The sequence below is a fragment of the Ailuropoda melanoleuca genome, chromosome 8 (genome assembly GCF_002007445.2).
Source record: "Ailuropoda melanoleuca isolate Jingjing chromosome 8, ASM200744v2, whole genome shotgun sequence".
Taxonomy (NCBI): domain Eukaryota; kingdom Metazoa; phylum Chordata; class Mammalia; order Carnivora; family Ursidae; genus Ailuropoda; species Ailuropoda melanoleuca.
Window position 1 is genome coordinate 73,753,342 of NC_048225.1, and position 25,570 is coordinate 73,778,911.

Sequence of the window (25,570 nt, forward strand, 5' to 3'; positions counted from 1 at the left end):
AGAGGTAGTGAGAGAGAGTAGAAAGGAAGGGAGGGGCAAACAGACTCCCCACTGAGAAGGGAGCCCAAGACAGGGCTCTGGACCTAGATCCCAGGACCCTGAGATCATGACCCCAGCCCAAGGCAGACCCTTAATGAACTGAGCCACCCAGGTGCCCCTCAGTTCTTTGTCTTTTTAAAAGACGTAAAAGATAAAGATTCACGGCATGCCTTCGGTGGGTTAAGCATCCGACTCTTGATCTCAGCTCAGATCTTGATCTCAGGGTTACCTTGGGCTCCACACTGGGCATGGAGCCTACTTTAAAAAAAAAAAAATTCCCACAGCTAGTCTTTTGTATTTTTCAAATGAGTACACTGATCTTTGTTTATTCCAACTACCCAAAGTCACAGTTAAGGAAATCCACAAGTTTAGACACCTACTTCAAGAACATTGTTTCTTCTGATGATTTTAAGGGGTTCTGATTTCCTCAGCTGACAAGACCTATATTGTCATTCATAAATAGGCTTAAAAACAGACATAATGCCAACAACATGGGCCACAAATTATATAACTCCTGCCCCTTGTCTGTTGTTGGAAGCATATACGATCTTGACCTGGGTACAAGACTCCATTTTTGTTCAGTTTCCCAGTATAGTCCTTTTGTAGGGGGCAACTCTCCTGTCTAGTGGTCCTCAAAATGTGGTCGCTGCAAAAGCAGTTATAGCATGACCGTGACTTGGGGACTTGACAGAAATGAAGACCCACTTAATTGGACACTCTGGAGATAGAGCCCAGGAATCTGTATTTTAACAAGCAAGCCGCCCAGGTGACTTAGATGCATACAATATTTGAGAACCAGGACTGTGAGCCAGATCTCTGAGGATAGCAGGGCATCAAAAAAACCATTCTCCTGACCACGAAAAAGGGTAATGTGACCTAAAAAGCCTACGATTTTAATTTTCAGTCATAATTTTCCTTACTGACACTACTCCAAACCTATACGGTCTTAACAAGGAACTCAGAAAGACATTAAATTCTTAAATTTTGTATCTTTTGTCTTAGTTTTCTTTACCCTCTATCACTCAATTTTTAAGACCATTATTCATCAGAAAACATGCAAAATGGAAATAAAAGGGTATAGAGTGAAAAATGTCTCCCTCCCATCCCAGCATTTCAGTACTTCTTCTCAAAGGCAATCACTGTGAGGAAAATATTCAATATATATACAAATATACAGACACAATCTTTGTTTTACTGAAATACATACTATTATCATCTACTCTATGCCTCACTCAACTTCTATGTATTTACTGTAAAATATAAAAAGTATGTATTTTGTGGTAAAAATATATAACAGATAAGCTCAATTTCATAAACAATTTTAAAGTGATTATCTATGGTAACTACCACTAAGGCAAAAACACCAGAATACTCCAGCACCACAGGAAGCCCTCCATATGTGCCTCCCCAATCACTGCCCTTTCTCCCCTCAGCAAATACCTGACTGGAATAAGCTTTCCCATGCACTTCTTTATTCTTTATTACATACATATGCATTCTTAGAAAACATAATTAACTTCTGCCTATATCTGAACTTTTAATGAATAGACTCACATGGCATATATCCTTAAGTCTTGATTATTTTGCTCAATTTCATAATTATGAAATGCATACATGTTGTGTTTGGCTCTGTTCGGCAGAGAAGGAAGAACATGCCACACTGCAAATAGAATCTCTAAATGGTGGGAGTAAGTGATTTTTAAGACAAACCTTTGTCTGTATTTCTAAGTTTTCTATAATGTAGATTACTAATTATTACTACAAGAAAAATTCCAATAAAAGCTATTAAGATAAATACCCAGCTAAAGCTTAGCATTACCCACCTCTGTATCTCTTTGGTGTCTATTCCTTAAAGGGAACATTCTGGTAGTTCCAACACTAAAGAACACAGTTCCTAAAGAAAACATTCAACATTATTTAGTTATGTATCAATGTAAGATGATTTTCTTAGAGTGATGACTCTTCCTCAAGAACTCAAATTGGAGAGAGATATATACACAGATATAGACATATCTACCTATATAGGGTGCAATATATCTTCACACCATACTTGTGAAGAATTTGAGGTAGGTGTATTGAATCACATTAACAGCGATCAGATTGAGTGAAATCTATCATTAATACAAAGCCAAACGCTGTACAATTCACATTGGAAATTTCATCTTCTGACTCAGCCTAATGTTTATTAAGTGAGATATGGTTTCTGCAGCAACTTCTTACTAGACATGTCTCCTGAGGCAAAGGAAATAAAAGCAAAAACAAACTATTGGGACTTTATAAAATAAAAAGCTTTGGCACAGCAAAGGAAATGGTCAACGAAACTAAAAGGCAACCTACAGAATGGGAGAAGATATTTGCAAATGGCATATATGATAAAGGGTTATTATCCAAAATACATAAAGAACTTACCAAATTCAATACCCAAAAAACAATTCAGTTAAAAAATGGACAGATGACATGAATAGACATTTTTCCAAAGAAGACACAGATGGCTAACAGATAAATGAAAAGATGCTCAATACCACTCATCATTAGGGAAATGCAAATCGAAACTACAATGTTACCTCAAACCTGTCAGAATGGCTAAAATTAATAACATAGGAAACAACACGGTGTTGGCGAAGATGCGGAGAAAGGAAAACCCTCTTAAACTGCTGGTGAGAAAGAAAACTGGTGCAACTGCTGTGGTAAACAATATGGAGGTTCCTCAAAAGGTTAAAAATAGAACTACCCTATGTCCCAGCAATTGCACTACTAGGTATTTACCCAAAAGATACAAAAATACTGATTCAAAGGGATACATGCACTCTGATGTTAATAGGAACATTATCAACAATAACCAAATTATGGAAAGGGCTCAAGTGTCCACTGACTCATGAATGGATAAAGACGATGTGGCATATATGTGTGTGTGTGTGTGTGTGTGTGTGTGTGTGTGTGTGTGTGTAATGGAATATTACTCAGCCATCCACAAGAAAGAAATCTTGCCACTTGCGACCATGTGCACAGAGCTAGAGAGTATTATGCTAAGCAAAATAAGTCAGTCAGAGAAAGACAAATACCATATGTGGAATTTAAGAAACAAAACAAATGAACATGGGGCGGGGAAAGAGAGGCAAGCCAAGAGACAGACTCTTACCTATAGAGAACAAACTGATGGTTACTGGAGCAAGGTGGGCAGGGACATGGCTTAAATAGTTGATGGGGATTAAGGAGGACACTTGTGATGAGCACTGGATGTCACACGTAAGTGATCAATCACTAGATTCTACACCTAAAACCGTATTACGTTGCATGTCAAACAACTAGAATTTAAATATAAACTTTGAGGAGAAAAAAGAGGAAGATCTGGCTGAAAGTTTTCCTAGCCTCAAATTCAAGATATTCTAAAGAGTAAGAAAAACAGAATAGAGTCTGCAGCATAAATCTACCTAAAATTTCAAGGCTGATTCCAAAAACACCAGAAACATGTGAGTTCTCTTCAATTTGCTGAAATGCAAATCACTGAGGTTATCCTAAAGAGACACTGCAAACCACCCCTTTGGTAACTAGGCCATTAGGTAATAACCACCATGAAAATAGCTCTGGAGAAGTAACTAGGATTAGTAAACCCCTCCCCATTTTGCAGACACACAAGCCACCATTTGTAACACAGGAGTGTAGTAGATCCAAGCTGGTGATAGATTATGAATGAACTAACTGCCAAAGTGAGAGCCTTGAACCACAGGTTTTCTACAGTAAGAAGATGTGTGAATATGTAAAAAGGCAGAGTACCATTTATTAATGATCCCCACAAAAAGCAGTTACAGCAATCATGTCCTTTCAGCACTTTTCATCAGTGTCAACTCCTCCCATCTCCTAACATGTCATATGGAAACCCAAGCTGTTTGAAGACCTTTCTATAAGTTTCCATCTTTTCTTTAGGTGTGTGCCTTTTTTCTTCCTCATAAGAATCAATTATAATTATATTGTCAGAAGCTCAGCATTTATAATCTGCCATATAACTTGAATCGTCTTTAAAGTCTTACAACAGGAGTTCATGCTACCTTGGCTTTTCATTTTTAAAACATTTCCCGATAATGTAACATCATGTGCCCTGACTCCCTGGACCCCACTTCCACAGGGATAGTCCAGCTCCTGGGTTGGAGGAAGGAAGCAGCCCAAAAAGCAGGACCATAACCTGGGCAGAAGACACTCCCATCTACCTTCGGTCACTGTGCAGTTACACAGGCGTTTCTGCAGAGGATGAGGTTAGGAACCAGTACCAGGGGTTCCTCCAAGGCAGAGGAATGAGAACACACTATCTTTGCTATAAACTCTTTGATATGTTTTCCTTGAGTCTAGATCATGTCTAGCTATGTTTAGTGTTAGTTATCTTGAGTTCTTAAGTTACACAGTCCTCAAACACATGCATGAAAAATAAGCAAAGGGCGTGGTACTTTGTCATCAGCATTCTGCATAAGAGCCCGCCTTGATCCTGTTCCTCCTAAAAATCTCTGGATATACTTAGAATCCAGTAGGCCAACAGATCAATATTTCAAAGAAATACATGCCAAGTTGATTCAATAAAATCATTCCCTGCAGAATGACTTCTGAATGCATACAAAAGCGAAAAAAAAAGGAATGGGAAAATGAAGTTTCCAATTCATTTCCAAATGAAACAATCCTCTTTCCAATAAACATCATCCCTTAAGTCATAGACATACAGTGCAGGCCCTAGTGACTCACAAGTACAAATACCCCAAATGTATAATAAAATATGATTTGAAAGTTTTTTACATATTTTTTAAATTTTCTTTTAAAAATATTTATCAAAACATAAACCTAAAGTTAGATATTACTCAAAACACAAAAAATAGAATATAAACGAAATTTAAATAATATTCTTACAAATGATGTTAATTGGGTGTATAGAATTTATACTTCTGAAGTTATGGAAGCTTAAAACTGCACTGTGACTTTCAAGACACCTATTTTAGAAGTAATTTTCCTTATTGTTAGACTTGCTCTAATGCTCTTTCTTTCAGTGAAACTAGGTTTCATTCTAATCTCATTAGTGAGAAATGTCAGTCTAAGGATTGCCTAGTGATAGATCAAACTTTTCTGTTACTCTTATTTAAAAATTGCTGCAAAGAAGTGAAAGAGTATTAGAGAAGCTACTTTGGTAGAGCGGAGTGTCCTGGACATCCAAATCTTCCATCACTCCAAGAAATTCTCACCAACCTAAAATCGAGCTCAGGGGCCTACCTCTGAGCTATAGGAATAACTGAAAACCAAGGGGTGACTCTTCTCTAGCCATCCCTAACCATGGCTGTAATTAGCCTGCCATAGAGAATGAACTAAGAATCTTCCATTGGGTATAACGTTTCATATGGCTAGCCTCTGAGAGAGGCCAATCACCACAGGAAATGCAGTGCTCTCTGACCTCAAAACTTCTGATAAATCGTTCTCAAACTGAGTGTTCATCAAGACAACTTGGTGAGATTTTTTTTTTAGTTGGATTATAATATATATTTTTATTACATTCAGTTAGCCACTGTAGCGTGTACGTCATTAGTTTTTGATGTAGTGCTCAATGATTCATTAGTTACGGATAACACCCAGGGCTCATCACAACACTTGGTGAGATTTTTTTTTTTTTTAAATGCATATTTCTGGTCTCTGGTCCAAACTTACTGAAGTTAGGGCCCAGGAAGGTGCATTTTAAACAGTCTACCCAAGTGGTTCTAGTGCACACTAAAGTTTGGGAAGCACTGCCTCCCACACCACCACTGATTCAGGTTTGAGTTTCACATCCCAACCCTGTTAAGGTCTTATTCCACTTGAAAGAGACAACCACATTGGTGGTCCCCAGTAAGCCATAATTCCTGGTATTCATGCCCTGTATAATCCCCTCTCACATTGGACTCTGGACTTGGCCATGTGACTTGCTTTAGTCATTAAGACATTAAAACATGATGCAAGCAGACACTAGACGAGCACTTATGCATTGAGAACTGTCTTGAAATGCTCTTCTGGGAAGCCAGCAGTCATGCCACAAAGAAGCCCAGGATGGACTACTGAGTGATAAGATGCCACGTGGAAAGTTTCTGGAGGATGAGAAGAAACCTTGTATATTCTAGCTGCGGCACAACTCCCAAGCTGAAGAAGCCAGGCAAGCGACCCCAGGTATACCATGGAAGAATCGCCAGCTGAGCCCAGGTAATCCACAGAATTATGAGAAACGATAAATCATTTTTAAGGAACTAAGTTTTGGGATGGTTTGTTATAAAGCAATAGATAACTGAAACTGATTGATAATTACTGATTGAGGATTTTAAAAGATATATCATGTGATATAATCTCTAAAACTGCTATTAATACCTAATTATTTTGAACATTTACTATGGAAACTGCTCTAAATGCATAACATGAATTAGTGTATTTATGGAGTAGGTACTGTCACCTCCATTTTGCAGATTAAAAGAAATAAGGCTTTAGGCATTCAAGAAATGTTTCCAAGGTCACACAATTAGTAAGTGGCAAGCCACAGAACTATGAGGCATTTCAAACACTGTACATTAAATTAACTTTGCCATGTACAATAGGATTTTCACTGAGCTCTCTGCCATTCCTTTACCGAGATTCTTGTGTCCTCTAATTCAGACAGATGAGTGTAGATTTTTGGATTATACCACACATCACCAGGCTCTAAAGAGACCCTAAGGTTCCTCATACACACATCACAGTTGCTAGGCGCTAGTGCTTTGGCTGCCTAGCAACAGATGTTTCTTTATTCGAATCAGGTGTGAAGAGCAAGCCCTGACTTCCAAAAATAAAAGATACCATGACTTGTCATTGCTTTGTCATTGATAGAGAGCCTATAATCATAAAGGCACACAGGCAAGCCTGAGATCAATCTATTCACTTCTTTCCCATAGTAACATATTCAAAAAATCAGACTATCTATTCATCCTCCAATGTCTCCAAGGAGACATCAGACATGATCAAGTTCATACATTAAGAAAGGCTTCTTAACTCTTAGAGTTTGAGACACTAGTGCTGGTACTGTACACTTAGAATATGTGCATTGTTGTATAAATTATACAAAACAGTTGCTTAAAAAATAAAAGTTAAAAGGAAAAATAGCATTCTCACAGCAACAACTTAGAAGATGAAAGATTTCTTTCAGTGGCTGTTAAAGCATTTTTTTTCCAACATTTGCTAAAGCCTTTTCTTTCTTTTTTAAGCTTTTATTATACTGCAGTTAGTTAATGCACAAGTGTTAATATTAGTTTCAGGTGTACAATATAGTGATTCAACAATTCCATACATCACCCGGTGCTTATCACAAGTGCACTCCTTAATCCCAATCACCTATTTCATCTATCCCCCACCTTCTCTACTATGGTAATCATCAGTTCTCTATTGTTAAGAGACTGTTTCTTGGTTTGTCTACCTCTCTTTCCCTTTCATTCCCTCTGTTCATTTGTGTTGTTCCTTAAATTCCGTATGAGTGATATCATATGGTATTTGTCTCTCTGACTGACTTTTTTCACTTAACATTATACTCTAGTTCCATCCGTATTGTTGCAAATGACAAGATTTCATTCCTTATGGTTGAGTAATATTCCATTGTGTATATATACCATTTCTTCTTTATCCGTTCATCAGTTCACAGACATCTGGGCTACTTCCGTATCTTAGCTATTGTAAATAATGCTGCTATAAACAGAGGGGAGCATGTATCCCTTTGAATTAGTGTTTTTGTATTTAGGTAGATACTCTGTAGTGCAATTGCTGGACTGTAGGATAGTTCTATTTTTAACTTTTTGAGAAACCTCCATACTGTTTTCCACAGTGACTGCACCAGTTTGCCACTCCACTAAACGGGCACGAGGGTTCTCTTTTCTCCACATCCTCACCAACACCAGTTGTTTCTTGTGCTGTTGATTTTAGCCATTCTGACAAGTGTGAGGTGACACCTCCTGGTCCAATGTGTCATTCATAGCTCTTGTTTCTTTGTTGATCTTCTGCTTGGACAATCTGTTCATTGCTGTGAGTGAAATGTTGAAGTCTCCTACTATTAATATACTATTATCAATATGTTTATTTTGGTTATTAATTGGTTTATATAACTGGCTGCTCCCATGTTGGGGACATAGATATTTACAATTGTTAGCTCTTCTTATTGGATAGACCCTTTAAATATGATATAGTGTCCCTCTAAATCTCTTACTACAGTCTTTGGATTAAAATCTAATTTGGCTGATACAAGGATTGCTACCCCAGCTCTCTTCTGGGGTCCATTACCAAGGTAAATGGATCTCCATCCCCCCTCTTTCAATCTGGAGGTGTCTTTAGGTTCAAAATGAGTCTCTTGTAGACAGCATACGGATGGGTCCTGCTTTTTTTATCCTATCTAAAACCCTGTGTCTTTTGATGGGAGCATTCAGCCCATTTACATTCAGAGTAACTACTGAAAGATACGAATTTAGTGCCATGGTATTGCCTGTAAAGTCCCTGTTTCTGTAGATAGTCTCTGTTTCTTTCTGGTCTATGTGACTTTTAGGGTCTCTCTTCACTTACGGAATCCCCCTTAATATTTCTTGCAGGGCTGGCTTGGTGGTCACATATTCTTCCAGTTTCTGCCTGTCCTGGAAGTTCGCTATCTCTCCATCTATTCTGAATGACAGCCTTGCTAGATAAAGTATTATTGGCTGCATGTTCTTCTCATTTAGTACCCTGAATATGTCTTGCCAGCCCCTTTCTGGCTTGCCAGGTTTCTGTGGATAGGTCTGATGTTATTCTGATGTTCCCCCCTCCATATGTAAGGAAGCTCCTCTCCCTAGCTACTCTCAGGATAGTTTCTTTGGCTGTAAAATTTGCAAGCTTCACTATTATGTGTCGGGATGTTAATCTATTTTTATTGATTTGGGGAGGGGTCCTCTCTGCCTCTTGGACTCAAATGCTTGTCTCCTTCCCCAGATTATGTAAGTTCTCAGCTATGATTTGCTGAAATATACCTTCTAGCCCTCTCTCGACCCCCTCAGGGATCCCAATAATTCTGACACTGGAATGTTTTATGGCATCATTAATCTCTCCAATCCTTTTTTCATTTGCTACTAGCTGCCTATCTTTGTTTTCCTCAGCTTCCTTCCTGTCCATCACTTTATCTTCTAGATCACTGATTCTCTCTTTTGCCTCATTTATCCTGGTTGTTAGAGTATCTAGTTTAGACTCTAGCATCTCATTCATAGTATCTTTTAGCTTGGCCTGATTGGATCTCATTTCTACCCTTAGAGATTCTATATTGTCATTAATGCTTTCTTCAAGCCTAGCTACCGACTTTATGATTGCTATCCTGAATTCTACCTCTGACATCTTGCTTATATCCATAGCCATTAGTTCTGTGACAGAGGACATTGTCTCTGGCTCTTTTCTTTGAGATTTCCTCCGCCTAGTCATTCTGTTGAGGGAAGGTTGAATGAATGAGCAGAGTCCAAAACACCAACCATGACCCAAGCAAGATGAACCCTAGCAAAATCCATAGGGGTCACAAACCACCACCGATGAAGAAAGCCAAAATGAAACACAAGAATAAAATTTAAAAATTTTAAAAAAGAAAAGAAGAAAAAAAGGAGGGAGGGGAAGGGGGACTATAATTTCTCAGTGTGGACAAAACAGGTTGTTCCAGTTGTTCCTGGTGTATTTTGGCCTGTGTTTGAGGACACTACATTCCAAAATTGCAAGGAAAGTAAAACTTATATATACATAAAGATAAAATGGAATAGAGCAAAAAAGGACTAAAATGAGGCATATATCTATAAAAAACATGTGCTTATTCCTCTCCCACTCCCCCTGCTTGTGTTCCCTCTCTTGCTGGCTGTCTCTCTCTGTCAAATAAATAAATAAAATCTTTAAAAAAAAAGTGACTACGAAATATAAGTTGATATAATAAACATCTAGTTGAAATAAGAAGGTAAAAAAAACAGAGAAAAAGCATAAAAAAAGGAGAATTTTATCTGAAAAATAAACAAGTTGTGAGCCAACACCTGGAGCTCAATATAATATTTTCCTCTAGTGTTGGGATTTTACAGTCTTATGAGATCCACAGTTTGTCATCCACCTGTTCTTCCAGCCTATCTTCTGGGGGAGGGGCCTGCCATGCTCTTTCTCAGGTAGCCCTGCCTGGGCAGAGTTGCCCTACCCCATCAAGGGGATGGGTTCAGTGCAAACTGGTCCTCTGTGTGGCTTTTGTTCCTTGCACCTCTTCCCAGGATCAGAGCAAAAATGGTCGCACACAAACCTCTGGCCCAGGGCAGAAAAATCAAAAATCAAAAATCTCAGTCTGCTCTCTTTAATAGACCCTCCAGGACAACAGTCTCCACTTCTGCATGCACCAACGAAAACCGCAGCCTCCCATGGTGCATGCCCACAGCAACCCTCTCAGAGGTAGTCCCAGGGGCCCAGGAATGCCACTGGCCTCTGTGATTCTAAAACCACCAGGGGTCACAGGCTCTCGTGCACACCCAAAGCTCCTGGATCATGCCTGGGTGCTCCTCTAATGTTCTTTCCAGGCCGCTACCACCGTGCAAGTTTTTGCCTGGTTGGGGGCAGGTTCCAGGCTTTTTCAATCTGCTCAGGAAAAGAGCGGTTACCGACAGGCCCAGCTTGCAATTTATGGTGATCTGAGCTGAGAGTCCCTTCCTGGGCTTGCTGACCCTAACCTACTTCCTGGCTCCACTGCTTGGGCACTCTACCAGTGCAGGCTCCCCCTTAGGACTGTGGCTCTTTGTATCCCAAGACCACAACTCCCTACCTAGAATTCTGCCTTTTCACTTCCAGAGCCCTTTCAGAGAGGGATGTCTCTCACTAGAGCAGATTTCTAAGGGTTCTGATTTTGCACTCCAGTGTTATATCACTTCCCAAGAGCCAGCTTAGAGAGGCTCCCTCCCCCTTCTGTTTATCTTCCAATATCTCCCCATAGACTTATGACTCCACAAAAAGCAGTACTTTTCTTCATGTAGAGATCCAGATATATATTCTTACACCTCAGTCTGATTTTGTGGGTGTTCAAAACGGTTTGATAGATATCCAGCTAAATTCAGGGGACCAGTCGAAACAGGGTCCCCTATTCCTCTGCCATCTTGCCTCGCCTCTCCTGAGGTGACATCTCATTGTAGTTTTGATCTGCATTTCCCTGATGGCAAGTGATGCTGAACATCTTTTCATGTGTCTGTTGGTCATCTGGATGTCTCCTTCAGATAAATATCTGTTCATGTCTTCTCCCATTTAAAATTGGATTATTTGGTTTTGGGGTGTTTTTATAAGTTCTTTATATATTTTGCATACTAACCCTTTATCAGATATGTCATTCACAAATATCTTCTCCCATTCAATAGGTTGCTTTTTAGTTTTGTTGATTGTTCCCTTTGCTGCACAGGAGCTTTTTATTTTGATGTAGTCCCAATAGTATATTTTTGTTTTTGTTTCCCTTGCCTCAAGAGACATATCTAGAAAAAAACTGCTATAGCTTATGTCAAAGAGGTTACTGCCTATGTTGTCTTCTGGGATTTTTATGGTTTCGGGACTCACACTTAGCGCTTTAATCCATTTTGAATTTATTTTTGTGCTGTGAAAGAAAGTTCTCCAGTTTCTTTCTTTTGCTTGTTGCTGTCCAGTTTTCCCAACACCATTTGTTGAAGACTGTCTTATTCCCATTGGATATTCTTTCTTGCTTTGTCAAAGATTAATAGATCATGTAATTGTGGGTTTATTTCTGGGTTTTCTATTCTGTTCCATTGATCTGTGTGTCTATTTTTGTGCCAGTACCATACTGCTTTGAATACTACAGCCTTGTAATGTAACTTGAAGTCTAGAATTGTGAGGCCTTCAGATTTGCTTTTCTTTTTCAAGATTGCTTGGGCTAATCAGGGTCTTTTGTGGTTCCATACAAATTTTAGGATTGTTTATTCTAGTTCTGTAAAAAATGCTGTTGGTATTTTGATATGTACTGCATTAAATGTGTAGATTGCTTCAAGGAGTATGGACATTTTAACATTGTTTTAACATTGTTCTTCCAATCCACGAGCATGGAATGTCTTTCCAGTTTTTTGTGTCTTCTTCAGTTTCTTTCATCAGTGTTTTATAGTTTTCAGAGTACAGGTCTTTTACCTCTTTGGATAGGTTTATTCCTGGGTATCTTATTATTTTTCATTCAATTGTAAATGGGATTGTTTTCTTAATTTCTCTGTTTCTTCATTATTGGTGTGTAGAAATGCAATAGGTTTCTTTTCCTTGATTTTGTATCCTGTGACTTTACTGAACTTGTATATCCGTTCTAGCGGACTTTTGGTGAAGTCTTTCAGCTTTTCTATATGTAGTATCATGTCATCTGCAAATAGTGAAAGTTTTACTTCTTCCTTAATGATTTGGATGCCTTTTATCACTTTTTGTTGTCTGATTGCCATGGCTAGGACTTCTGGCACTATGTTGAATAAAAATGATGAGAGTGGACATCCTTGTCTTTTTCCTGACTTTAGGGAAAAAGCTTTCAGTTCTTCCCCATCAAGGATGATGTTAGCTGTAGATTTTTCATACACGGCCTCTACTATGTTGAGGTATGTTCCCTCTAAACCTACTTTGTTGATTGTTTTTATCATGAATGGATGCTATACTTTGTCAAATGCTTTTTCTGCATCTATTGACATGATACTATGGTTCTTATCCTTTCTCTTATTGATGTGATGTATGATGTTGATTTGCGAATACTGAACCACCCTTGCATCCCAGGAATAAATCCCACTTGATCATGGTGAATGATTTCTTTAATGTATTGTTGTATTCAGTTTTCTAGTAATACTGAAGATTTTTGCATCAAATTCACCAGGAATATTGGCCTGTAGGACCATTAAACCAGCAAAAAACTTGAAACTCCTTCTAAATTACTAATTTCATTTAAAGTTCTCATAACTTACAAATTCATTAGGTATTTTCACTGCTTACAACTTTGTGTTTCAAGACTGCATGCTACCCTCAATGCATCCAAAGGCAGGGTCTTACATGTAGTTCAATGTACTTGGTATATCTGTTGTAAATTCCCTCCAACTGTTTTGTTTACTCTTTCAGATAGAATGTAAAACATTCACAGAACTTCAAAATTGTAACATTCTAAGCAAAACTGCACCCACTCCAAGAAATTTCATTGAACCAGAGTTAGATTTACTATGTTTACATCCAATCTCTTTGCACCAAAAAATTTCATGTCTCTTCCACAATGTCCCAGAAGCTGAATTACTTGAAGGAAATCTAATACAAAAAAGCTGAGAACTTAACTAATTCAACCAGCCCAAATTCAGGGGGCTGCCATCAGTGCAATGTGTCTTACAGGGTTCTGGGCTGACCTAGCATCAAAACTACCATTCAGGGGAAATTAAAACTCCACAAGAGGCTCTGAGTAAGAATAACCCAATTTGAAAAGCAAAGAACTTGGTAAACTTGATCTTGCTGTTATTTGTCCTGTTTCAATTAGCATATCAGAGCCAATTCTGGGGTAAACTTACAAACTGGCCAATATTCTCATAAATTTGCTTCCTAATGAATTAAATACAAACATACCCCAATCCTGTCTGTATATGCCTTTTTGAAAACAAAATCTAAAATTGCTTTGAAATAGTCTCCATGAAAATAGCATTAGTTTTCCAGCCAAAACATAACACGAGGATATAGAATACTGGGTTGAAAGGCTGAGCGGAAACTCATAAACCATCTTGACTCATTTTAGTGAGGAAGAAACTAAATTTCAGGAAGGACAATGTTATAAACAATGCAGTAAAACTGCTTAATGCATAAATCTGCTATAAGAAAGGGCAATTTCCAACAAAACTTCAAGACTTTAATATTTCAAAAGGCTAAATTTGGGGAGCACCACAAGTGGCTCCTCCCCACCTCCTGCCCAGTGCTGATCACGATGGACCATCAGAAGAGGTAATAGCTGACAGCTGCTAAATCAACTAGATGTAAGCAATAATCCTAGTTCATGGATTTAAACTAGACTGAGAATTTAACTGAGGGAACGTTCCTTAAACAATGAAAGGGATTTTCTCCCCACCCCCCACCGTGGATAAGGATGTAGAAGTTGAAATTTGTTAGCATTTGAATCCATTGCTTTGTTACGAAGGAGTCATTAACTATACTTAAAAATTAAAAGGTAATGATAGTAGTAGTGGAGGTGGAAGTAGTAATAGAGTAGTGATCATAATAGTAACACTGTCTAACACATATAGCACTTTAGGTATTAGGTACTGTGTTTAACACATGAATCCTTATATTTAATAAGGATTTAATTAATCAGTCATTTAAGCATTACATTCAATGCATTTAATCCTTAGAGTTACCCATTAAAGAAGGTGTACTATATTATTCTTATTTTACAGATAAGAAAACAAGGTACAAAGAGGTTAAGTAATTTATCCAATACCCCATGGCTAGTTAAGTAGCAGAGCCAAAATTCAGGCCTACACAGCCTGATTTCAGAGTAAAAATAATTCATTTCATTGATGGAATTAAACTAACTACATAAAAGTAATACTGAGGACATCAAAACAAATACATTGCATAGTTTTTAAATTAAAAAAGAAAAAACACAAGAACATTCACCTTGTTTTTCTTCCCTTTTAAAACCTGAGTCCTCGAATGACAAAATGTACTTCAGTCTACAAACATAAAAAGACTTGCAAATACTCCAAGTGCACCTCATTATTTCCCCCCCCCGCCCCCGCTACCTACTCTGCAAACTAAGGTCTCTCTTTTCCAGCTCTCTTAGAAGTAAACCTCCACATCCATATGGATTAACTATAGGACGAAGAACTGAGGCTGCCTACATCCACATGACTTTATTATTTGTGCCAAGAAATTCTTACCCAAAGATAAGGCTGTAAATCAGTAAATAACTTCATTGTTTGCTTCAGGAACTTCCCAAAAGTCCGTTTACCCCAACAATAGACTACACAAACAGTCCCCTTTTCGCAATATTCCCTCAACTGGACAAACAGCTCACTTATCCAACAACTGTGTACTTACAAGACTTGGTTAAGATCCTTGTCTGTTTCCACTAATCCTAAACTATTGTACCGGAAACTTGTGCAGTTTCAACCAAATCGCTGCACTGAAAGACCGACCGTAAATCTCTCAAGGTCACACCCAAAACTCTACAATATCTGCCCATTATCTCTCCCTGATAAAATAGACCAAGACTGTCAAGATGTGCTCCCCTCGTAGTGAGCAACAGTTTTGCTTGATTAAAGCTATTCTGGTCTTCTTTGGGGGAGTTGAGAGTCAACAGAAGGAAATCAACCAATTTGATTTCAATTGCTCTCTTAACACCTTTTTAAAAAAATTTCTCTCCCCTCATGCCTATGTTAGACCATAGGTGAAATTAAATATACCAGGAAGTGAGATCATTATAGAAAAAGATCAACATACACCTCTATAAATCTAACAATAAATTCAACACAAGACTTCAAACTATATTTCCCTGTAGCCACAATTTAAACTCTAAGCTGAATTGGATTATTTGCACATTTAAAAAATAGTCCAAAAGGATCCCTAAAATTGAGATTTAGAAAGAAAATAAAAGGAAAAAAAAGCCTCGAAATGCCAAAATTTAAAGTATTCTGCCATCTGATTAGATTTTACAATAATTTCCTTTAATCAACTCATACGTTTCTAATGTTATGTATCAAATATAGACACACGAAATATAGCTAATCTTCAAATAGCTCTGACTAAAAATTTAAACTTGCATAAACATAAAACTAGTCATTTTGACATCGCCTTTTCATTTAATCATTGTTATCAGATTTCAGTTATATTTATCTATGCAATTATTAAAGTGTTAACTAGTATTTCCTATAATTCTATTTTATTCCTGTCTCTCCAAGCATCACATTTTGCTGAAAAAATTAAATCAGTTAAAAACCGAACTGAGAAAAAAAAGGAAAAAAAAGAGGAAAAAAAACCTGAAATGTATTAAGATGACAAAGATAAGCTTTTTAATGAAGTTGAGGCCTTTAAACAAGATTTGTCTCATCACATTAAAACATGTGTGTATATTATATATGTATGTATGTGCATATGTGTGTATGTGTGTGTGTATACGCATGTGGGTATAAAAGTATGTGCATTCATCCTGAGGTAATCCCAATTTTGTTTTCCATAGCTTATCAACACCAGCCATTTCAAATAGTATTATTACTTCCTATGGAAGTGTTGCTAACCATGTTATTGTAACCATCTAGCTATGGAGCCATACATGTCGAGGAAAGAACATGGAGCTTAAAAGAGACCAGGTCTGCATCTTGGATTCCCTACTCTAAATTGGCGGAAATAACTTATTCTCAAATAGCCTCAGCTCATTTATTTGGAAAAGAATGATATATCCACCTATTTGGCATAATTGCTGTGAATATTAAAGGAGATAATGTATAAGGTACTCAGTTTACAACCCAGCACAAGGTGCTAACGTCTCTGTAAATGTCGGTTACCCATTATGCATGTTAGTTCCCCGTAACTGTGGTCCTAAGGATCTACAAGATATTAAAGTGCTTCCTCAATAATTAAAGAAGTATTCATTATGCAACAAGACCTTTAATGTTCAGATCCTTTCAACCAATAATTCTATTTCTAGGAAACTTGCCAGAGGAAGTGATTAGGGATATTGTCAAATATTAATGTGCAAAAATATTCTTCAAAGATTTACTTTTAACATCAAAAACCTGCAAACAACCTAAGTATCCCCATATTATACTACATCTGTATGATTGCATAGTATACAACTACTGAAATACTCATGAATAATTAAGAGCATCCATAAACGCTCCCTAGGGGCGCCTGGGTGGCACAGCGGTTAAGCGTCTGCCTTCGGCTCAGGGCGTGATCCCAGCGTTATGGGATTGAGCCCCAAATCAGGCTCCTCCGCTATGAGCCTGCTTCTTCCTCTCCCACTCCCCCTGCTTGTGTTCCCTCTTTCACTGGCTGTCTCTATCTCTGTCAAATAAATAAATAAAATCTTTAAAAAAAAAAAAAGCGCTCCCTAAAATTAAATTAAAACAATAGCCTGTGGACACACATCTCAACCATGTTAGCAATTACATGTCAGTGTACACACATACACACATTCAGAAGAAAAGGATTTAGAGGAAATAGAAAAATATTAACAATGACTATATCAAGATAATGGGAAAACAGGTAATTTTTACTGTTTCCTTTCTTACTTTTTTTCCCCAAATTTTCTACTATATACCTGAATTACTTTGATATTTAGAAAAAATAAAACTAAAAAACCCATTCAATTATGTTTATTATTTAGAATATTCTAGATTTTTAAGGATAACCTTTTAAATTATACCCATCTAATTTCCAAAAGGATTTGGAATAGTTGACAAAACTACATATAACAGACTGAAATAAATAGGAGAAGACAAAGATTAAAAAGCTTGCAAACTCTCAGTATACAGCCATATAAACACTCTATCTGTGCATGTGCATACATGTGTGTATAAGTGTGTATGTATATATTTATATATTCAAAGAACTTTGTTTCAGATACTGAGAACTAAAGGAAGTTTCTCCAGCTTTCTCAGAAAGGCCATACCACAGATACAGTAGACATTGTTTTAAATTATACATTAGGACAATTATTTCAGTGAATTAAGTGAATCAGTTATGTGATTGGGAGGAGAGGAGGCAGATTAAAAGTCAAGGAATCAAGACCTGAAACAGGATAAGCATAACCACAATCAGCAACTCAAGGAAAACTTTTTTAAGAATGTAGCTACAAAGATAAACACAGATGAAGACAGACTTTTCCCTCATGTCACCTTTATTCATGTGACTTTAAAGAAAATTTAAAATATTAAAGTTATATTTTAATTTCTGCACATAAAATACATCAAGAAAATAACAAAATAAGTTCCTATTAACAAAATGTATTTGGATATATTGTATTCAAGATAGCACTTACCTTCACTGATGGCATGGGGCTTAATAATGCAACAGGTACAATTCGTAAATTTAGCAGTGTTTGCTGGTCCACAAACTCCACTTGAAGGAAAAAATAACTCCATTTCCTAAAGACAGAGAGAAATAACTTTGACATACGTAATCTCTTATCTTGAACTTCTAGGATATTTATGTGAGAAGGGGAAAACCATGAAATTACTTTTAAAGTTCCATAATATAAATTCTTTGCTTCAACTTTTCTAAATATGATTTTTACAAAGACTAACTGAACCCTGCTTTCAGTCTTATAATCAAAAGATCATATAAAAAAGTATTAATTAAAGTAATGAGAATATGTATCATTCTGCCCCAGGATTAAAACTAACAACATCTTAACATATTTTGAATATTGGCAGCAATGAATACAAAGTTCTTATTTTCCCCAAAGCATTAGTTCATAGACACAGGTCCTCCAATTTTAAAATTTTTATTAAAATATGTAAAATTAAAAACTAGGAATTCTTTTCTAGAAACTGATTAGTATTTAAGAATCAGAACCACAAAATCAGTTTTAACCAGTTAAAACTAATGAACTGGGGTTCCTGGCTGGTTCAGTCAGTAGAGTAGGCAACTCTTGATATTGGGGTTGTAAGTTCAAGCCCCATGTTGGGTGTAGAGATTACTCAAAAATAAAATCTTTACAAAAAAAAAAAAAAAAAAAATAATGAACTTACTATATAGTTCTAGCATATAATTAAATCACATAAACTTTATTTTATAACCTGATTCAGGCTATTTATTTGCTTTGCACATAGTTCACTTAGATGACAGCTTAGCAACTTGAATTAGCCACAAACACAGTCACACTAATTAATTCTTTTAATTATTTAGACAGATGCTTTCCTGCCTCTAAGCTTTTAATACTGTTATTTCTACTATTCCCTATAAAACCCTCTGTCCCACGCTCCAAAGAATTCTACCAACTTCAAATGTCACCTCCTCTGGGAGGCCTTTTGTGATGCCCCCAATCGGTACCCTGTACTTTTATAAAATTGTGGTTATTTGGGTAATTGTCGTTCGCAAATTATAAATCTGAAGCAAGCAACTAACCTGCATAACTTTGTAAGTCCTTTAGCCCCTAAAACAAACGGCTCAAATACTCATTTTTCACTGAATTTAAAAATGGAAAGCTCATAGGATGTGTTAATGGGCCACACCGATGTACAATTTTAAAAACCACAGAGAAGATGAGGAATTGTCCAAAGAGTAATGTATATACCAGTGCAATCCTGGCACTAAGACATTTTAGAACAAAAATGTTCTATTCCTTAGACATCAAGTACTTTCACATGATCATACTGCTGCCTTTATTAGTCTTCTTCAGTAGTAAGAAGAGTAACAAACAACTTCCAGTCATCCGTATTGTCATGGCTCCCACGTTTCTGCCTCCAGTCCAACCACCTTCCTAAACTCCATACCCCTATCTGTGCCACTACTACTTAGAGATATTTCATATTTAAAATATCCTGATTTCCACTGTCTCCCATAAATCTGTTCACTCCCACCCTGTTTTTCCTGCCCCTCCAACTGTACAGGCCAAAGGAAAAAAACTTGTTCCTCTCCCTTTCTTAGCCATCCATTCAGTCTATCAGGAAATCCTTTGAAATGCGTCCAGAATCCAACCACTTCCACATCTGTCACCCTGATCCATGCCCACCACCAATTCTCCCTTTGACAACTGCTCTAACCTCCTAACTGATCTCCCATGCCAACTTTCCCCCCACACACCTACGCCCACCTGGCCTGATCTATTCTTAACACAACAGGCAGCAGGAAACCTGGAAAACAATCATACCGATCCTCTGTGCAGAACTCTCCAATGGTCTTTTATCTCACTCAGAATGAATGCTAAAGTTCTAGATGTCTTCAAGGCCTTATGTGATCTGGCCCCTAGCTATACCTTGAACCAATCTATTCCCATGAAAACACTTAGATTTCCAACCCAGCCTCACTGGCCTCATCCACTCACTGTTTACCTAAACGCAGCCAGCATGTTCCCACCTCAGAAACTTTGCATGTTTTGTTCCCTTTCTCCCAGAACACTCTTTCTCCCTGATATTTGCATGGCTTTCTCCCTCACTTCCTTCTGATCTCTGCTGAAACGTAAAGTGAAGACTTCCTGACCCTATCTTTAATAGTATTCCTCACCCCTACTCAACACACAGTCCTTCCTCCACCTGGTCTTTTTCCTATCCCTTGCCTGCTTTATTTTCTCAGGTCATTTACCATCTGACATGTTTTATGTCCATTTATCTACTATCGAGCATCCCCTCAACCATCAGAATAGATGTAGGCTCCAAGTGAGTCAGGACCTTGTCTTGTTCACTAGCAGCTTTTCAATTAATATTTTGAAATGACTGCAATTCAGAAACTACTAAATTCAGCATGTGCTAAATAAAATTTATCTATCCACATTGCACAAATGAGAGAAAGGACACCCTGGAAGCTTGAGTAACAGGGCCTTACAAGTTAGCAAGTGGCAAAGCCAGTATTTAAATCCAGGTCACACAGGTTCCAAAGCCCTGAACCTTTCCCATCATCTGGCTTTCAAAAGTAAAGAAACTGTGCTCAGTTGTTCCACCTCTAGTTTTAACCAATTATTGGGCCAATTATTTGGGGCTCCACTTTTCATTTCTTTTCTTCCTCAACTTTTCAAAATGAAAATGCCCGCTTTTCAAGTACTCACTTACATAAGCTGAATAAATATGTATTTAAGGCAAGGACTATAAAGGTTTTACTTAAATATACCTTCTTAGTGAAAGTAATTCTATTTTATGCCTTTGCCTTCCTCTTTCTCCCTGCATAGGTTGTCCTATCTGTCCCAATTATCAATCTAAGCTAACATCTACAAGAGCACTTCTACTAGGTCATTGTTATGGCAACTAATTTAGAGACTTCACACAACAAATGTAAAGTCACACAAAAAAATTTTCTTTTGTGATTTGAGCTGCTTAAACATACTGAATAAAGCTCCTCTCCTTCCAGGAGTCCCTGCTATTACTCTTAGCCTTTTATATGTTCCTAAACTGCCTAGCAGGGAAAGATAGAGATATGGAACTCTCTCAAAAAATAAAATAAAGACTCATGGAGTCTTCAATTTTTTTTTACTGTATTCTATTTAATAAATTGTAAAGTATACAGTTGCACTGCATAAATTTCAACTAAGATCCCACGGTAATCTCACTAAAACACCTGACTACTCTACATTCATACCTTTAACTACCATAATAAAAATATCACTAAATGGTTGCCAGTTAAAAGTTTCTCCAAAATGCTTGCATTGTAATTTTAAATAAATATCATTTTTATAAATGCCCTGGACTAAAACATTAAAATATTGAAATTTCTCCCTACATACTCTAATATCAAATAAGAAATCTGTTCTCAGAAAATCCAAAAAGTTAAAAATGAAATATGAAGTCACATGACTTAGTTTTAGTTTTATATTTAGCTCCATGATTCAGTCTTATTTACAAGTAAAAACAAATGAATACATAGCAAAATGTCCAAAAATAATAGGACGTTTAAATAAATCATGTTACATTCATACAATAAAATATTCTGCACCCACTGAAGTTTACTCTTCTGACAGTAATCTGGTAACATGTAAAATGTTATATTAAGTGGAAAAAGGAATCAAATTAAATAAACATGATGCACATGGTGTTTAGTTTGTAAATTATATAAATGATCAAGGGAATGAACTGGAAGGAATATGCCATACACAAACTGTAAACATCATTGGGAGGATTACTAATGCCAAACTTTCTTTTCCCAATTTCCAAATTCTCCAGAAGTGTTTCCATTACTTCCGTATTCTAAAAGACTGTAATGGGAGCACCTGGGTGGCTCAGTCAGGTAAGTGTCTGGCTTCAGCTCAGGTCATGATCCTGGGGGTCCTGGGATTGAGCCCCACATCACACTGGGCTCCATGCTCAGTGTGTGGGGGGGTCTGCTTCTCTCTCTCCCTTCCCCTCTCTTGTGCTCTCTCTCGCTATCTCTAAAAAATAAAATCTTAAATAAAATAAAATAAAATAATAAAATAAAATACTGTAATGTTTAAAACAAGGTAGGCTGCCACTTTCAGCATACACAGTAGAGGCTGGTAGTTAAGCGTGGGGCTGTGGAGCCAGAGGTGCCCGGGCTCAAATCCTCATGAGGCCAAAGTGTTTAAACTCACTAGGTCTCAGTTCCCGGTAAATTGGGATGGTATAAGCAAATGCACAGGAGACTGTGAGAATTAAATGAGATACTAAAGTGTCTGGAACAGTGCCTGTCACAGAGCGAGCACTCAATAAACATAAGGTTTGTTGTTGTTCTGAATTCCAAAACTTTTGTAAACGCCAGTGACCTAGATACCTAGATCCTGGAGGTATGACAATGAATTGGGCATCCTCAAAGAAATCACAGTCTACTAGGAGGGTAAACATAAACACAAATACTTGTAAAATACGGTGAGTAATAGAGGTATGCAGTAGGCATGAAGCAAGCATCAAGGAAGAGTACCTCAAACAGAACCAAGAAATTTGTAATAGTTGAGCAGAGTTGTTTTTACTGGTTTTTAAGTTTGAGGTCCAATTAAAATACTTTAAACTGAATATACTTAAAGGATACAATCTGGTAAGTTTTAACATTTGTTTATTCCTGTGAAAACCTCACCACAATCAAGATAATAAACATATAAGTTACCTCTCCTTACTTTGGGTAATCCCTTTCTTCTACCTCTCCCTGCCTCCCCTACATTAACTGTTACCATTACCTCCCTTACCGTTAATAAGTTGGTCCTGTAACCAATGATCTGTTTTCCACCATTATGAATTAGTTTAATTTTTAACAATTTTACTTAAATTATATAGTATGTGTTTTTTTGTCTAGCTTCTTTCACTTAGCAAGATTATCCACTGTAGTGTATATCACTATTTCATTCCTTTTTATTGTCAAACACTATTCCAAGTGTTAACATCATGGTCTGTTTATCCACTCATCTCTCAGACATTTGGGTTATTTCTAGTTTTTGGATATCACAAACAACACGGTTATGAACAAACTGTTATATACAAGTCTTTGTATTCATATTTCCTTTCATTTCTCCTGGGAAAATACTTAGGAGAAGAATGGTTGGATCATAGGGTAGGTGTATGTTTAACTATTTAGTTAACTGCCACACTGTTCTCCAAAGTGACTGCACCCTTTTAAATTCTCATCAGCAGCATGTGACACTTCTAGTTTCTCTTCACACTTGCCACTTGAAATGGTCAATCTTTTAAACCTTAGACATTCTAAAAGGTGTGTGGTGGTAACTCATTGTGGTTTTAATTAGTACTTCCATAATGTCTAATGATGCTGCATATTTTTTTTTAAAGATTTTATTTATTTATTCAACAGAGAGAGACAGCCAGCGAGAGAGGGAACACAAGCAGGGGGAGTGGGAGAGGAAGAAGCAGGCTCATAGCAGAGGAGCCTGATGTGGGGCTCGATCCCATAACGCCGGGATCACGCCCTGAGCCGAAGGCAGACGCTTAACCGCTGTGCCACCCAGGCGCCCCGATGCTGCATATTTTTAATGTGTGCTTATATACCGTTCATGTATCATCTTTGGTTAAGTGCCTGTTCAAATTTTTTGCCCATTTCTAATTGGGATGCTTGTTTTCTGTGAAATCAGCATAAAGAAAGACAAATAGAACAATAAAGCAGAAAGAATCCAGAAATACACTCACGGATATATAGCCAACAAATATGACAAATAAGTAAAGGCAATTAAGTGGAGAAAAAATTGTGATTTTAACTAATGGGGCTGGAACAATCAGATGTCTATATGCAAAACAATAAATTTTGGTCATATGCTAAACCATATATAAAAATTAACTCAAAATGGATCACGGAGCTAAATATAAAACAAAAACTAGGGGCGCCTGGGTGGCGCAGTTGTTAAGCATCTGCCTTCGGCTCAGGGTGTGATCCTGGTGCTCTGGGATCGAGCCCTGCATCAGGCTCCTCCGCTGGGAGCCTGCTTCTTCCTCTCCCACTCCCCCTGCTTGTGTTCCCTCTCTCGCTGGCTGTCTCTCTCTGTCAAATAAATAAATAAAATCTTTAAAAAAAAATACAAAATTTCTAGAAGAAAACAAAAGGGAAAATTTTGTGACCTTGGATGAGGTAATGATTTCTTAAATGAGACACCACAATGAAAGAATGAATTGATAAACTGAACTTTATCAAAACTAAAACCATATGCTCATCCAAGGGCATTGTTAAAAAGAATAAAAACACATACAGCACACTGTGAGAAAATATTTGCAAATCATATTTCTGGGTAAAAAATCTGTATCCGTAATACATAAAGAACTCTGAGCAGAGTTTTAAAGGGCCAATAAAACTACCTGGGCAAAGGGAGAGATGGCATTCCAAGGTGGAGGGGTAGAAAGAGTAAAAACAATAGAGAAAGAACATCACAGTATAAAGAGGAAGAGGCAGGATATGAGACTGGAGAAAAGGCTAGCACTCAGATCATTTTCATAAAACATGTTAAGGAGCTTGAAGTTGATCCTGGGAGTAATGCAGTACTCTGGGACATTTTTAGTAGAGTTATGACACGGACAGATCAGATTTTTTAGATAGCTTGCCCTGAAAATTATGTGGAAGAGGTGTTGGAGGGAGAAAAGTCTGAGCCAGAGCTGTTGCAGCAGCCCACGTCACAACTAGGACAGTTAGAGGAGGAATGAAGGAAAAGGAGAGAACTGAAGAAAATGCTTAGAAGGTAAATCTACACAACTTTTTACTCATTGGATATAGGGGATAAAGGAGGCAGAAGTAGGGACTCCTGGGTCGCTCAGTCAGTTAAGCTTCTGCCTTTGGCTCAAGTCGTGATCCCAGGGTCCTGGGATGGATTCTTACATCAGGCTCCCTGCTCAGCGGGAGCCCAGCTCCTGCTCTCTCTGTCAAATAAATAAATAAAATCTTTTTTAAAAAAGGAGGCAAAAGTATATTTACTGGGTCTCAAGTTTCTTTGCTAATGATATGCAGAATACAAAAGAAATAGTTTGGTGAGTTGTAATCAGCTCAGTCTGGGATGCATTGTTTGAGCATGATTCTGAAACACTAAGGGAAGTGCTACATATAGAATTAAGAAATTAATTTGTTTTTCCCACTTAAAATTATCTAGTACAATTTACTGACAAATCAATCTATCTCTTGCCCACTGATTTATAATGCCACCAAGTCCTCATTACTTTTCGGTCATTTCTTGAGCACTTGGGCTATTACACTGACACACTTGTCTACTCCCATGCCAACATCACACTGCTTTTCCTACTAGAGCTTTACAAAAAGCTTCCTATTGAGTAAGTTAGTCATCTTATCACCACTACTTCTTCTTCCCCTTCAAAATTTCCTTGGCTCTTTTGGTTCTTCTATGCAAGAATTTCATCAAGTTTCATGACAAACTCTGCTAGGATTTTGACTGGAAAGATACAAAAGAAACGAACAATTTTCC

At 37.4% G+C, this 25,570-nt stretch overlaps 1 protein-coding gene across 4 annotated transcripts in view; it reads right to left on the minus strand.

Annotated features, from left to right (window-relative positions):
• NME7 (NME/NM23 family member 7) overlaps window positions 1–25,570 on the minus strand; it is a 249,377-nt gene that overhangs the window by 157,627 nt on the left and 66,180 nt on the right. For all 4 annotated transcript variants that reach the window (XM_002918573.4, XM_034666697.1, XM_034666696.1 and 1 more), the window contains one exon: window positions 18,044–18,149. In XM_002918573.4, the coding sequence (XP_002918619.1) occupies window positions 18,044–18,149 (106 nt within the window). The remainder of the gene's footprint in view (window positions 1–18,043; window positions 18,150–25,570) is intronic.